A 17,233-nucleotide genomic window follows, 5' to 3' on the forward strand; every position below is an offset into this window, starting at 1 on the left:
AAATTCAGCCTTGTGTCCCTAAATTCAGCCTTGTGTCCCTAAATTCAGCCTTGTGTCCCTAAATTCAGCCTTGTGTCCCCCTAAGACAAAGCCAAGTCAATCCCCCTTCCCCCGACATCTTGTTACTATGCGCTGGGGGAACACAACAGCTGTCATTTGAATAGCTGTTGTGTTCCCCCGCGCCATCATGTATAGCCCCTCCCCCTTGCCCAGAAATATCAATGGCATTAGGCTTTTAAATAGCTAAAACTGGAAAAGAAAAAAAAAACTTTTGTAGAGAAGTCTCTATAATATTAGAGACAAGGTGGACACTGGGTCTCATTATCATAAGGATTTATATTGGTAAATTAATCTGTGCAAATCGTTTAAACAGAGTAAAGACAAGGTGGGGAAATGTATATCGGTAAATGCTATATTAGATACACAGATAGAAGGGCAAGGCGATTTCAGCTGGAATATAAAGAAAAATACACTGTACATTCGGATGTGGCAGTGATGCTCACGGCAAAGACTGCCGTATACCATCACATTGGCAACCCCCTGCTCTCAGCACGGTATACACCGCAAAAGCAGGTATAAATGGCGTCCTACACCACGCCCGGCGTCTGACGTCACCGGGAGCCGAGCGGGCCAATCGGTGCAAGCCCACACAGACCAACAGGTGCCTGAACTACAGGATCCATGAGGCATAGCGTCGGGGAGGTGCGAAGCCATGCACCAACATAGTCGGTGACTATGGCAACACACGTCCCATACACAACGCTTCAATCACACGAAGGAGGCGGGCTCTCCTCCATACGAGGACTGCTCTGCTCTCCGCCCCCTCTCCACCCGCACTCGGAAAAAAAAAAAGTATTCTATTTAGGCATCGGGAGTATTTGCACGAGTACAAGTACTAGCGCAAATACTCGGTATCGATACCGATACTAGTATCGGTATCGGGACAACCCTAAAAAAAAATGATCTGTCCGAAATCCAGAGTTGTCCTGCGTTCCACAGTCTAAACTCGGGATGTCTAATCCGCCCTCGCAGATCTTTTCTTGGCCTACAGAACACCACCTCCTTCATAGAGGTGTGTGTGTGTGTGTGTGTGTGTTTTTTTTTTTTTTTTTTTTGAGATTCATACTTTGGATGCAGCATCAGACCGATGCTGCAGCTGTCCCCCGGCGTCTCTACACCGAGAACCGAGCCACCGAAAACTGCCGATTGCTCAGGGAGGAGCGAGAACCGAGCCGAGAGCTGCTGCCTGTTAGTCAGCATCTCTCCTGCTCTGTTCCTCCACACTCACTGGAGTGCTGAGCTGTGGATGGGCAGGGAGCGGCTGTCTCGGCGGCTTGCTGAAACTGCTATCAGTCCAGGCAGCTGGCCGATCCAGACTTCTGAAGTGGGGATGACGCGCTGCCTCGATTGATTGCAGTGACGTCAGTGGACTTTAGACAGCTCTCCACTGAAAACAGGTCACAGGAGAGCAAAACAAATTGCACTCCTGTGACCTAGAAAAGAAGCTCAGGCTGGACTTTTGCTGTACTACAACACACCACAATTAAAAAGGAAAAGAGACCTGGAAAGGGCTGACACAATCGTAATTTTAGTTTTGGGGGGGGGGGGGGAAATACTGTCAGCACACAACAAAGTTGGGAACCAAGGAAATTCTGTCAAGATCTACATGTTTAATATTGACCTGACATACACGTTTTAATAGTTCTATTCTAAAGTAAACCCACTTTTATTTTTGGTGTAAAACACCACCTGCAAGACAAAAGCATAATGAGCTAGTATGTATGATCGCCATTGCTAAAGTGCGCCATCGACATCGGCGCCCGTCATTTTTATAAATGTCTCCTAAACCATGGAGGCTTAGGAAATATTTCAAGCACCTACAGGTAAAGGCTTACCTGTAGGTAAAAGTGGTTGTAAAGGGTTTACAACCACGTTAAATGTTAGCTTATCTTTACATCTCCTCCATTCACTTGCCTAACTGAAAATGTTTTCCAATTGGTGGTCAGTTTTATTGCTTTTTTTTTTTTATTGCCCATTAATTTGGTAGCCCATATGGTACTTATCAGCAATACTTTAGGTCAGTTGCATAACCATTTAACACTGTTGCAAAGTGTTCATCCCTTAAAAAAAAAGGGGGGGGGGGTTTGGGGTTTACAAAATATTATTTGCAGTGCAACCACTTATCAATAGTGCGTAGCAAACTTAAGTGGGTTTGCAAATGGACAACAATAAAAATCTATTGATCCACAACTAAATCAACCACCTTGCATAAATGATGAATTTTGTCTCAATGTTGGTTTTCTGCTCTGTTCATGTTTAGGAAGAGACAGTGGCCGAGTTGCGAACAGTAGAGAGTGAAGCAGCATCCTATCTTGATCAGATTTCCAGGTGAGGAATGATGGTGTGGGGACATTCAGCATTTCATTTATCTTGTGTGTCTTACAAGGATCCATGTATAAAAGTGTGCCAAAATATGAAGACACAAAGACCTTTTTTGGCCACTGATCACAGCAACTGCTGGGAGAAAGGCTAACCTGTAGGCTATTTTATAATAGATTTGGTATATAGTTTTTTTTATTTGGTGCTTTTGTGCACATGGCTGTGAACCAGCCCCTGCACCACCCTGATCTCTGCTGTGATAGCTCCCTCCCAGTTAGCTGTCACTATAAAAATAAAAAATAAAAAAAAATGTGGCTCGGCCACATCACTGATTGACAGGGCTCTGGGCAGGGAAAAATACAAGGTCTGGTTTTGGGAACAAAACTGCCCACAAGTGGATCTGAATTTATCAAGTGCAGATTTTCTATGTTACAAATATCTAGAAATATAAATTGTGCTTGGAATTCCTCCTGCATACTGTGTACAGTAAAGCTGAACTGTGAAATCTAACGCACTGCCTCTGACTGCTAGTCTAAAGAGATTTGGAGTGAGGTTTGGTGATGTCATTACTGCGCTACTCACTGTTCTCCTTACACAAGACTGACCATGAGGAAGAAAAGTCCTGCCTCTATCAACATGGCTATATATATATATATATATATATATATATATATATATATATATATATATATATACATACATACATACATACATACATACACACACACACACACACACACACACACACACACACACACACACACACACACACACACACACACACAATGGGAGCAGCAGTCTACAATATTAACTGCTTCCTGCCTGGCCTATTGTAAAATGACGTTCAGGCAGGAACCCCTTATTGCTCTGGGAGGACGTCGTATAACGTTCTCCCAAGAATGGGCTGCGATCTGTCACTCGACTAATTGGTGTACTGGCCCGCTGCTGGTAATGTGATCTGTGACCATTCACAGCAGATCACATCACCATGAATGGTTTTCTTTCAATGCCATTCATTGTATACATTTGTAAATTATGTACAAGAATAACGCATATGGTGAACTGTGTAAATATAAAAATGTCCTACATACAAGTCCTGTAAGCTTGCTGAGCTTTAGGCCCCGTTCACACCTAGGCCTATATACGCCTGTAGTGTGAATGCCGCTGCCGCCCCGACACGCCAGAGGGATGCTTTAGCATTGCTCTCTATGGAGATGGTTCACATCTCCACGCCGGACGCCTGCCGCCTGAAAAAAGGTCCCGGACCTTTTTTTCAGGCGGCGTTCGGCTAGGAGATGTGAACCATCTCCATAGAGGGGGTCACAGGCTGCATTCACAATCGCGGCGTTTTGTCGCCGCGAATCGCGGTACAAAACGCCACTATTTGCCGCCGCAATTCGCGGGACAAAACGCCGCGATTCAGTACGCTATAGTGTGAATGCAGCCTTAGTGTGAGTTAGTCTATGGATCCGGGCAGCCTTGCAATGGGAGCTGAAGCAACGCTCCAAGTACATAGCATGAGAAAAACAACAAGAGGCAGGCGCCACTTGGTAAACTGTAAAACTTTTAATAAAACATGTAATAAAAGCACTCACATATAGCTATGAAGATTCAGGCATATAGATGTTGTCCTGCGAGTCGTCTTGCCCAGCCAATAGGTGTGTGGGTCCCTTCAAACACTTGCACAGCGCTTGTGCTGTGTAGCGGATGTGAGTGCTTTTATTACATGTTTTATTAAAAGTTTTACAGTTTACTAAGTGGCGCCTGCCTCTTGTTGTTTTTCTCATTCATTGTATACATTTGTGTTGCTAGCTGCAATTGACCACAGCTAATCAAATGGTAGAAATGGTACCATGTGATCGCTGTGATCAATCACAGCTTATTGTAATACACCGTGTCTACACACTGTCACTGTAAAAATATTTGCTTATGGCAGTGAAACTGCCTGCTTATTAGCTTTTGCTGTTTCTCAGTGCTTTGAGACCTAATGACATTACTTCTACCCTTGACAGTGTTCATGTCTGGATATTTGTCTGGATGCAACAAAGCACTGTCTCTTGAGGACAAGTTTTTACTGAGAACTCAGAGCAGAGAGGGAGAATGACAGAGGAGTATCGGCAGTTGGGGGTTCCTTTTTACTTGCCTTGAATAGGCAAAGTGTTGGATTCCATTTATTAACCTTTTTGTCAATAGGATCCATTCAGTTAGATGACTGATAATGGCAGTAAAGGCAGAACATGCTAAACCGTATTAATATATTGTCCCCTCTTGTTTTCAAATTTTTAGATATTATATCACTCGGGCCAAACTGGTTTCCAAAATAGCAAAATATCCTCATGTGGTGAGTATTAGAATTTGTGACTAGATTGTTTAATGAGAATGCCATCCTCGTATCCTGCATTATACCATGCTGCCCAGCAATGATGCTTATGCTTTGTTGTAGATCAGAGTAAGCTTCTGTTGCATTGTCATAATCTATAGATCAAAAACATTTTTTATATATATATATATATATATATATATATATATATATATATATATATATATATATATATATATAATTGTGGGAGTTATGTCATTTCTCAATTGCAAATGGTGCTTTAACCACTTGACAACCGGGCCTATTTTGGCACTTCTCTCCATGTAAAATCAAATTTTTTTTTTTTTGCTAGAAAATGAATCGGAACCCCCAAACATTAAATAAATACATAAATAAATTATATATATATATATATATATATATTTTACACATTTTTAGCAGACATCCTAGGGAATAAAATGGCGGTCATTGCAACTTTTTTTTTTATTTATTTTTTCTCGCACGGTATTTGCGCAATTTTTTTTTTCTTCAAACACCTTTTTTGGGGAAAAAAACTGTTTCATGAATTAATAAATAACAAAACAGTAAAGTTAGCCCAATTTTTTTGTATAATGTGAAGGATGATGTTACGCCGAGTAAATAGATACCTAACATGTCACGCTTTAAAATTGCGCACACTCAAGGAATGGAGCCAAAGTCCGGTACTTACAAAAATCTCCAACGGCGACGCTTTAATTTTTTTTACAGGTTACTATTTTCGAGTTAGAGGAGGTCTAGCGCTATAATTGTTGCACACGCTCTAACGCACGCAACGATACCTCACATGTGGGGTTTGAACGGCGTTTACATATGTGGGCGGGACTTGCATGCGTGTTCGCTTCTGCTAGCGGGGATAGGGGCGTGTTTTTTTATTTTTTTATCACTTTTATTCCTATTACAAGGAATGTAAACATCCCTTGTAATAGGAATCAGTGTGACAGGTCCTTTTTACGGAGAGATGTGGGGTCAATAAGACCCCACATCTCTCCTCCAGGCTTACAAGCATGAAATCGGTGAAAAAACATTCACCGATCTCACACCGACAGCTGCGATTGCGGCTTTGTTTACTTGCGGGTACCGGACGTGACGTTATAATGTCGCGACCGGGCCTCCGACGGTCATAGAGATGACTGGTAAACAGATGGTCACCAGTCATCTCTATGCTTCCCCAGGCAGCGCCGGCTGATTCGCTCTCCGGGCCCCCGATGGCACGGGAGAGCCCGGAGAAGCACCGGATGGAGGGGGGAGTTTTTTTTTTTTTTGTGGCTTTGTCTGGGGGTGTTGTAACACTTACTAATAAAGCATAATAATCAATAAAACTATTAGCCAATAAAGTGCTGTAAATATAGTAAAATATTCAATGTGCAAATAACGCTAGTGCAAAAAAGTCTTGACAACAGTATATACCGCTGGCAGAAAAAAACGTGCAATATAAATAAAAACAATTCCGGTGAGTTAACCACTTGACATCCGCGCTGTAGAGGAAAGACGTCCACAGCACGGCTCTCAAGTGCCGGGTGGACGTCCTGTTTACATTCCCCGCGCGCGCCGCTGGGAAACACTGTGCCCGGCGCATCGCTGGGAAGCCGATGCGCGTGCCTGGTGGCCACGATGTCCACCAGGTACCCGCGATCGGCGGTGACGGCAGGAACGTGGAGCTCTGTGTGTAAACACAGAGCCTCCACGTCCTATCAGGGAGAGAGGAGACCGATGCTGTGTCCCTTGTACATAGGGACACAGCATCGGTCACCTCCCCCAGTCAGTCCCCCTCCACACACAGTTGGAACACACCCAGGGAATACATTTAACCCCTTCCTCACCCCCTAGTGTTAATCCCTTCCCTGCCAGTAACATTTATACAGTAATTGGTGCATTTTTATAGCACCGATCGCTGTATAAATGTGAATGGTCCCAAAATTGTGTCAAAAGTGTCCGATACGTCCGCCGCAATATCGCAGGCCTGACAAAATGCAGATCGCCGCCATTACTAGTAAAAAAAAAACTCTATCCCCTATTTTGTAGGCACTATAACTTTTGCGCAAACCAATCAATATACGCTTATTGCGATATATTTTTATTTAATTTTTTTCAAAATTTTCTGTCTTTTCTTGTTTATAGCGCAAAAAATAAAAATCGCAGGGATGATCAAATACCACCAAAAGAAAGCTCTATTTGTGGGAAAAAAGATAAAAATATAATTTGGGTACAGTGTTGTATGACCGCGCAATTGTCATTCAAAATGCGTCAAAATTGGTCTGGGCACGAAGGGGGTTTAAGTGGTTAATCTCAATAAATAAATTGACGTGAAAAGTTCAAACGTGAACAAATGATGAAAAATCTTCTCAGTGCAAGTACAGGTCTCATGCAATAATTATAAAGTGCAGCTGTGAATCTCTGTGTAGTCAAGTTTCCAATGTCCAACAACATGCAGAGTATTTCACCATCCATAAATATTCCTACATGTGCAGGTGCTCCAATCCAAGTGACCCCATTTCCCCCAGCCTCTCACCTTGGCTGGCTTGCAATCAAGCCTCTTAATCCCACAATGACAGAAGCAACTCCTCAGCAGCAGTCATCACCTTAAACCCGGGGTAGTGGCTCTCAATGGCAGATGAAGAACAAAAGGGACTCCATAGTGTGATAACGTTCTAACAAAATTTTATAAATATGCATCAATACAGAGAGGGCGTGGTCTGGAGCTGCATGTAGCAGGATGTGCAGAGTGAGAGCTCCGCTCGAGACTTATCCTTTTAAACCGATCCTGGGGGATATATTCCCTGCCAAAGACCACCTGAAGGCTCCGGGCACTCTACTCACCCGCAGGCTACAATGTCCCCAACTAAAAGGTCCGGGGGTATTGCCAAATTGGCTCAATTTCGCCACGACGAGCAAGACCCTGAGGAGGAAGATGGTGCTGACCCGCCTCGTGTGGATGGGGCTCAGGCATCCGGAGATACAGCTAGAGTGCTAGAGGCAATCGCTCTCTGCCAATCCACCCTAACGACCAGAATCGAGGAGGTAAAGATCGATTATCTCTCTGATCCAACAAGACATCCACAAGCTCCGTGAGCGGGTGACTAAGGCGGAGCGCTGGATCGGCCACGTAGAGGAGGGCCTGCATCCCCTCCAGGTTACCACAGAACAGCTGCAATACCAATTGAGTGCGGTCCTATCCAAGCAGGGCGACATGGAGAACCGCCTACGACGATGTAACCTGCACTTCGTGGGCATCCCCGAGAGGGTGCGGATCCCCCTACATACCTTCAAAACCTGCTGGTCAAGATGTTTGGTAGAGGTGTTCTCCTCGATGTTCGTGGTAGAGCACGCACATCGACTCGCTGGAGCCCCGACACACACCGTTATCGCCAAGTTCCTCAACTACCGTGACCTCGATGCAATCCTCAGGCTTCCCCGGGAAAGGGGCAACATCCCCTTCGGCAACGTAAACGTGGCGGTGTTCCCAGACTTCTCGGCCGAGGTCCAGAAGAGGGCACGCTTCACAGGCCAAACGACAGCTCCGCACGCGCCATCTTCCATACGCGATGCTCTTCCCGGCACGGCTCCGAGCTGGCTCCTGCCTAGATCCTAGCCCCCCGTCCATCGCCTCCATTGACTCGTCGCGGTCGGGGACTCCTACTGTTTGGGCGACCTGCCTACTTGAAGCATCCTACGGAACCGTGAGTTAGCCGTGACATTTCTTTTTCTTCTGTTCTCATCCTCCCCCTCACTCCCCGCTGTACCGTTCTACCCCTGGACCGAGATGTGAGACTGTGTCCCCCCCCCCCCCATCATTATGATTATTTTGTGTCTCGGATGACTCAGCTGCGCCCGCATCCCACGAGACTGGATACCCCCTTCCCTGCACCGTTGTGCACTCTTCAGTTTGGTCGACCCCACTGGTCACCTTAAGAACACGACACCCGTGCCATCCAGGAATACCATTCCTCAACCTATGTTTCCCTGGCCAGCCTTTGCCCACCTGAGTTCGGTGAATGGCAGTGTGTTGAATCTGCATTGCTGGTCCATTGTCTATGCAGACTGTTTATATTTGACTTTTGTTTCTATATGTTTTGTCCTCCTTCCTTTTCACGAATCCATTTTGACCTGCTACGAGTGCCAGGCCATTCCCCCTATGTTATTGCCAATGGAATTAGCCCCCTCTCCTCTGTTCTGCTATGCTATAATTACTGCCTTTTTGTTATATGCTGCTCCCTGGGCGTCCGAATGCGCGCCATGGCCTCCCTTAAGATTTTGACTTGGAATGTCCAGGAGAGAGGGCGAAGCGTGCAGCGATCCTCTCGCACCTTAATTCTCTCCGGGCTGACAACTCCATCCTAGTTGAGACCCATCTAACAGGCCAGAAGCAAATGTGCCTTTAAAAAGCCCTGGGTGGGCTGGCTGTATCAGGCCCCATACACCTCCAATTCCTGTAGAATCGCGATTCTTGTAGCCAAGACGGTGCAGTTCTGCCTTCACACCCTGCAGTCGGACCCCCAGGGCAGGTCATTGTTTTTGCATGCAACCATTGGGGGCCTCGAGGTTCTCCTTCTCGCCTTCTACATCCCTCCCCCTCTTCCAATTTGCCATGCTGCGGGAGGGGGTGGCCTTTATGGCTCGGCACCCCCTGGTGCCGGCCGTCTGGGCTGGCGACTTTAATATGGTAATTGCCCCAGGCCTTGACAGACTGAGCCCTACTGCCTCTTCCCTCCCAACACCTGACATTACTAGATTTGGGAAGTTCCTCATGGAATTCGCTCCCCCAGACACGGGCAACCGACGGTCACACTTTTCATGCTTCACCCCCTGGCGCTCAGCTATGTCCCGCATTGACCTCATGCTCCTTACACCCCCTCTCCTCCCTCACCTCCTCGACGTGGGTTTTGGCACCAGAGTGCTCTCTGACCATTCCCCTTATTGGATCAAGCTGCGGCTGACGGCCCACCCTCACCGTCCTGGATTTGGAAACTGAATCCATTCTGGCTCACCACCCTATCCGATTTGGATTCGGTTCGGCTCGAATGGGATAACTTTAAACGACGGCTCCGCCTCATTTGGTTCTGTCTGGGAGACCTTCCAAATGCATGCTCGCTTGATCATGACCACGCAAATTAATAGACGCAAGGCCACCTCCAAGGTGTTACTCTGGCAGGTGGAGGAGAGCCTTGACACCCTTGAGCAAGCCTTTTTAAAATGACCCCACTGCAGCCAATGCCGCCCGTGTTTGTATGCAGACCAAACAGGGCATTTTTTTCAGCAAACGGCGCATATTTAAATTCGGCGAGCTGTACTCCTACTGTCCAGGACGAGCTCTCGGCATTCCTGCGGGACGTTAACTTCCCTACACTTGCGCCCCCCCCAGGTGGCCCAGTTGGAGTCGCCTATCACCGAGGACTGCGTCGCGGAGGCTTTGGCATTGCTCCCCACTTCCATAACGCCCAGTTCCGACAGACTCCCTCTCGAGTTCTATAAGCAATTCGGCGAGACCCTCATCCCACGGCTCTGCCAATTATACACGCACATATCCGACACAAGCTCCTTCCCGGCATCCATGAGCGAAGCCCTAATTGTACTCCTCCCCAAGCCGGGCAAGGACCCCTTGCTCCCAGAATTATATAGGCCCATCTCTCTCCTCCAGCTCGACGTCAAAATCCTAGCCTTGCGCCTCAACAAAGATATCCTCAGCCTCATACATCCTGACCAGTCCAGGTTTATGCCAGGAAAAAATACGGCCTTTAACCTTAGACGGCTCCACATGAACCTCCAGGCCCAGAATGCGGATGTGGGCTCCAGGGTGGTAGTCACTTTAGACGCCGCCAAGGCGTTCAAATCCAAATGGAGCTACATGTGGGAATGCCTCCGCAGATCGGCATTGGCCCAAAATTCATCAAGTGGCTCCAACTTCTCTATCCATCCCCCTCGGCGCTCATCCAGGTTAATGGCAGGGTCTCCACCTCCTTCCCTCTCTCCCCAGGCACACTCCAGAAGTGCCCCATCTCACCCCTGCTCTATGCCCTGGCAGTGGAGCCCCTAGCCATAGCTTTTAGGGCCCACCCCAACATCAGGGGCCTCCGCTGCGGTCGGCTGACCGAGGTCATTGGCCTCTACGCCGACGACCTGCTTCTCTACCTTGCCGACGCGGGCCCCTCACTCCAGACGGCTCTCCAGGTTATCACAGCCTTCGGGGCTCCAGATAAACTGGACTAAGTCCCAAAACCTCCCTCTCGACGCGGGCGCCCCCACTGCCAGCTCCCCCTGGTCAGAGCTGGCACCATTAAATACCTTGGTGTCACTGTTTCTAGGTCCCTCTTTGACTACGCCACCCTCGATGTTGAACCCCTATTCGCCCTCCTAAAACTGAAAACGCAGATATGGTCCCGTCTCCCCCTTGGGGTAATGGGCTGAATCAACTTGGTTAAAATTATCCTCCTCCCCAAATTGCTCTTTTTTTGGCAGGCCCCGCTAGATCTGCCTCCACGTATATTTAAAGCCATGGAGGCCATCCTCGACACCTTTTTGTCTGGGGCTCCTCCCAGCCCAAATTGTCCTGAAGTGTCCGGCCGACTTGGGCGGCGCCGCACTCCCTGACCTGCTCTTCTACTACATGGCATCCCAGCTCTCGCACCTCTTCCACTTCAACCATTCTGACAGGGGCCAATACTCAGGGGCCAATACTCCCTCCTCATTTTTTTTTATTTTTTTTTTTGCATGTCCTTGTATGTCAAATCTATGCTCAATAAAAGTTGTTTTTGATTGATTTAAAAAAAAAAAAAAAAATGCATCAATACACCTTACAGTTGGGCGATATTACAAGCGCATATAACCTTTCCACAATAACACCGGCAGTGAGCGGAAATTATGTCACCACTGTCTCTCCTCCCTGACCTCCCTTACGCGTTGCCCTATAATTAAGCCACGTAACACGTCGGGGAGGAGAGCCAGTGGTGACATAATTTCTGCTCGCGGCCGAGAGCGCAAGTGCCGGTGGTGTTGTGGAAGGATTATATGCGCTTGTTATATCGCCCAACTGTAAGTGTATTGGTGCATATTTATTACATTTTATTAGAAAATGATCAATATGGAGTCCCTTTTGTTCCCCCATCTGCCATTGAGAGCCACTACCCTGGGTCTAAGGTGATGACTGCTGCTGAGGAGTTGCTTCTGACATTGTGGGATTAAAAGAGGCTTGATTGCAAGCCAGCCAAGGTGAGAGGCTGGGGGAAATGGAGTCACTTGGATTGGAGCACCTGCACACATAGGAATATTTGTGGATGGTGGAATACTCTGCATGTTGTTGGACATTGTAAACAGAGATTCACAGCTGCACTTTATAATTATTGCATGAGACCTGTACTTGCACTGAGAAGATTTTTCATTATTTGTTCACGTTTTAGACATTATTAACTTTTCACATCAATTTATTTATTGAGATTAACTCACCGGAATTTTTTTTTATTGCACTTTTTTTCTGCCAGCAGTATATACTGTTGTCGGGCCTCTTTTGCACTAGTGTTATTTGCACATTGATTATTTTACTATATTTACAGCACTTTATTTGCTAATAGTTTTTATTTGATTATTTATTACGCCTTATTAGTAAGCACCACAACACCCCCAATTTTTCATGTTATCTTGAGTGTGTGAACACTTCTTTGGTTGTGGCAGCTGCTTATTATCAATTATTGTTTATTTTGGTTTGTGCATTAGTTTCCCCCATTTTACTACATTTGTCTGTAACATGCCTCTTGGTATTCACTTACCTGCGCCAAAGTAAAAGCTGAATACTTGTTCAATATTAATTTTTTGTTTCTGATCTTTTGCAGGAAGATTATCGACGTACTGTGACAGAAATAGATGAAAAGGAGTATATCAGTTTACGGCTAATAATATCAGAGCTGAGAAACCAATATGTAATTGGCTTTTTTACTCTAACATCCTTATCTTTTGGGTTTTAATGCTTCCTGTAGCAAAATGATCTATTTGATCTCCTACAGTTTTATTTCTATATTTAAAAAAAAAAAAAAAAAATTTTACTTCACCCTTTCTAATCCTTTGGGTGGATGACAGGTTAGCTTGTCAACTTGGAGATTTGCCAAACCACACTTAATGAAGACCTCGCAGCATCCCATTTGCAGAGATTTTACTCAGTCTCATGGGTTCCCCAATAACCTTGGGGGGGTGGGGAGTCACTATGGTAAATATTAAAACTGAAGTTTGGTCAAACAAAAATTTCTTCAATGTCGGTTGTCACACCATTTGCCTGTAAATAAAGTGTTCCTGAACCCAGGACCCTGCATTCACTATATTTGGTCTCCCACAGCACACAGAAATGCAATAGTTTTAGTAAATATAATCTAAATATCTTTTATCCTCGGCAGTTAGAGCAGTCTTGTGATATCCATCAGTGTCTGGTTAAAGCTTGTAGGAGTTTTTTATTCTCCTATGATTGACCTATGAGGATGCAGGGCGTGACACTGTCTGGACAGTGCTGATTGGCCATGCGCTGATCACATATACTCTCCCAAAAAGAAAAACCTCTCTAGAAATGCACACCAAACTGAGCATGTTCAGCTTATCCCCTAGCCTCTGTACTATCTGAAGATGGTTTGGGGACTTTGATCCTGTCTGCTCTGTTCCTCCCCTTCTTCCAAACAGCCTTTTTACACAATGCAGAGGTTTAACCCCTTGGGTTCCACAGTGAGCAGAACAAGCATGCTTAACTGCATATACAAACTGATTTACTGTTGTGGGTTTAGTAACATTTTAAGAATATCCAATGTCATGCAGGCAGCTGGGTCCTGTAGAAATCTTCTGTGCAAACTTGGGCTGCTGAGGGAGTTAATAGATTTTAGTCTTCTGTAATTTGCAGTGGAAACATCTGGGGACCTGCCCCATCAACCCCTCTCATCCATTGAGAAAAGCCTGTGTATAATGTGCACTGCCTGTAAAATGTTCTCTGAATGGGGGAGATTTGGATGAATGACCAGATTCTCTCCCCTATTCAGAAATCATGTTGCATGCAGTGTACACTGGCACCAGAAGTTTATCTCCAGGAAAAGGACAGGGTAGCCCAGCACACATGATTTTTACAAGATCCATCTGCTTGCTTTATGTGTGACAAACCTAATTTATAGGTAAGTGGTATGATTTCAGTTTATTGTTTTGTAAAGGTTTTATTACAAAAGATTAATCGTAGATAAAACAGAATTGGGATAAAAATGTATACAGTGGTAATTGTACAATACAGCAAACATCGGGCTTCCGTCAGGATCCCAAAGGTTCACCATAGCTGCAGCAGACCTAATGTTGTCGTAATAAACCATTAAAAAATGCAAAAGGCCTAGGGGCGTGGGTGTGGAAAACTCTAAAACGATAAATGTGAAAACTTGGCCTCATGTATTTGCTTCACCCTGTACAATCGGGGCACCATTGGAAGCATAAGCATGTACGACTATAGTTGTAATTCTGGAAGAGGCATTAAAAAGGAAAAACCCAGAGAGGGAAAAGAAGGGGGGGGGGTTAAGGGCATGGAAAGGAGAGCAAAAGGGAAATGGCCAATTAACCAATAACATCTACAACCTGACAGACGCCCGAATAAGAGCCTCACATATGCTAGAAGAGCTAGTTTCAGCCATGTTATTGTATGGGGAGTTTGTTCTTATTTAACACTGTTCTGTCTGTTTCAGGTGACGTTACATGACCTGATCTTCAAAAACATTGAGAAAATCAAAAAGCCCAGGAACAGTAATGCTGAAACACTCTACTAATAATCATGTCCACAGAAACCTTCCTCCCAACATTTTAGTTATATTTTGTTTTAGTTTTCTTCCTTTGAACTTAAAAGGAACATAGGCCATCATTGCCTTGTATGAACGTGAGACATCCTCTCCACCATGAAGGGATTGAAACTGTTCTGGAAATAAATCTTCTGGCTTTTATGTTTAAAACAATATTTTTCCCTTCGGTCTGGATTCAGAAATGTAATGTATATTGAAAGCCTTGGTCTGTATCAAAGCACTATGAAAGCCTTTTATACCTGGAGCACTGTAATACCAGAATGCTACAATGTATCCCCTTATAGCACTGTGTCAGTATTGGAATTGGTCAATAGTTTTGGGCTTGTAGTTGTCTAAAAGGTTTAATCCAAATTAGGGCTGACCTTCCATGGCTGCAATATAACTACAGGGTAAGTAGAAATGGTGCACTATATTTTAGGTTTATCAATTCGATTACATCGGGGCACAGTAAGTGGCTCCATTGGGACAAAATGGTGGTTCTCCGAGTTTAAGATACACATGAAATAGAGGTTTGAGTCCATGAACTTAATTTTGATATTGATTCATGAAAAACGCCATAGAACAGCAAACACATTTTGGTGGCTAAAAGCGTATATGGATTCCTATATTCAGTTACTACTGGGGGAATGTCAACTGTATACAGATATGACCAAATTCATATATGTGGATGTTAAACTGATATCCCATAAATTCAAAAGGGAAAACCTTTCATATCAAAAAAATGTAATTGTAACCTAAGATATTCTAAATATACATTTTTTTTTTTTTTTTTTTCATTTAAAATTGGATAGCATTTTTCACAAATAAACATCATAATATAGACTATAAATACATTTTGAAACTGATATGTCAAAAATTAATTGCAAATGAAATCCAAAATATTGTCCCCCATTTTAATTATTGGCAGACGAGCAATAATCCTGTGCACCAATTTCTAAACTACATGGTAAGACTAAAACGTAAAGCGGTGACAAATTAAAATAAACTTTCCTTTTTTATAAAACATAGAGCAGATATGTGCTGTATCAACACATGACTTTGTATTAATTGGATTATATTGCTTATTGCACAGTTCTGGTAAATAACCATGTTCTTCAATAAGCCATAAAGGATAACTGTACAAAAGTGCATTTATCCTTTAAGGCAGGCAATCTAAAAATCGGTAATTTGGCCAGTCATGACAATTAGGAACAGCTCTACCTCAAGTCCACTTTTGAACAACTTGGATCTATAATTGCAAACATTGTCTCCACACGTAAAATGGATATCTACGTCTGGGTCTGTTTTAAGGCAAGGTTTGGCAGCACCCATAGCTTTTCATGGCTCCATTTATTTGGAGTAATACTTTCAAGTCTCTTTTGACATTGTACTATAAATACACTTTGAAAATGAAGAGGCATAATTTGGTAATTTTATTTTAAGCCCATTTTAATTACTTTATTAGATGTAACAGCCGTAGAACATATTCAAATGAACAATGTAGGAAATATGGTTAATTTCAAAGTTGTGTGTTTTTTTGTTTTTTTTTTCTTTTTTTTATTATTATTGCTTAAAATAATTTTGCATTTTATCAAATACTAGAAGTGAGTTTGGATTTGTAAAAGTTATTCATTTGCCTCTCGTTCTTGTATACTTGCTCACACTGGGGAAGCTTTGTGTTCAGTGGAAACATGTTTAAATATGTTTGTGGCCATGTCTGTGCACAGTAATCCTGCGTTTTTAGAGGCTACAAACAACATTTCATGACTGAATATTTTGTTAACTAGTTTATTGTAGAAAATTATAGCCCAAATTCCTGAACATTTCTCTTCTCTTTTGAACCACGTTCGATACCAAAATCGATTTTTGTCTATTCCCAGGGGGGAAAAAAGGCTCCCTGTAGAAAAATACTGTGAATACTTACCTTGGCAGCAGTCCGTATACCTTGGTCTTCTAGTGTTGCAGCCTCCAGCAAAGTATTATGCATCCAACACTTTAGGAATGTTGAATGCCTGCATCCCATGCCCAGTGCTGTGGTTACTTTCTTAGACAACTACGCTGTTACAGGATTCCATGGTGCTAAGGGGCCAGCAAGAGGATCCTCAGCAATCCGCAAGGGACATATTCGTCTCCAGTTGTGAAGACCGCAGCACTAAAAAGCAGAGATGTTAGGACTCTCACCAAACCCAACCCCTCTCAGTTGGCAAAGTGTGTATACACACTACTATTGCAAGGAGATATGCTGCTGAGGTGAGTTGCTTCAAGTGAACCTTTTTCTTCCATTTAAACGTTTTAAATAAAATGCTGGTTTAAACATTCCCTTTTCCAGAAAATTAGTCCTCCTTAATCGTACACAGGACTTTTACTTTGTTGCAAGCCCTTTTGATTACCCTCAACCCTGGCGAAGCCTGAAGGCAGCTTTTAAGGTCTGGTGTTGGGTGGGACTTTTACTTTTAACCGTTTTATAATGGCTAACAGGTTCACTTTAGGTACTCTGATCAGGCCTAATGGCGCAATGTAGGTAATAAATACTACCAAGAATGTTGAACTTCTAACTGCACCACATTTAAAGCGGTGGTTCACCCTCCTTAACATCATTATACCATTACATCCGGCATCGTAGCGCGAGCTCTTCACGGCGCCTGCGCACAGGCTATGCGCAGGCGCCGTGAAGAGCCAAGCCTATTTCGGCTATTTCCGGAGGAGCGTGACGTGCCAGGGC

The 17,233-nt window shown here is 44.2% G+C and overlaps 1 protein-coding gene across 1 annotated transcript in view; it reads left to right on the top strand.

Annotated features, from left to right (window-relative positions):
* Positions 1 to 16,332, top strand: part of PSME3 (proteasome activator subunit 3) — a 49,802-nt gene extending 33,470 nt beyond the window's left edge. Inside the window, exons 8-11 of the mRNA XM_040331209.1 lie at positions 2,321 to 2,388; positions 4,666 to 4,720; positions 12,559 to 12,645; positions 14,422 to 16,332. Of these exons, the coding sequence (XP_040187143.1) occupies positions 2,321 to 2,388; positions 4,666 to 4,720; positions 12,559 to 12,645; positions 14,422 to 14,502 (291 nt within the window). The 3' untranslated portion in view covers positions 14,503 to 16,332. The remainder of the gene's footprint in view (positions 1 to 2,320; positions 2,389 to 4,665; positions 4,721 to 12,558; positions 12,646 to 14,421) is intronic.
* Positions 16,333 to 17,233: the final 901 nt, after the last annotated feature.

This window comes from Rana temporaria, chromosome 12 (genome assembly GCF_905171775.1).
Source record: "Rana temporaria chromosome 12, aRanTem1.1, whole genome shotgun sequence".
Taxonomy (NCBI): domain Eukaryota; kingdom Metazoa; phylum Chordata; class Amphibia; order Anura; family Ranidae; genus Rana; species Rana temporaria.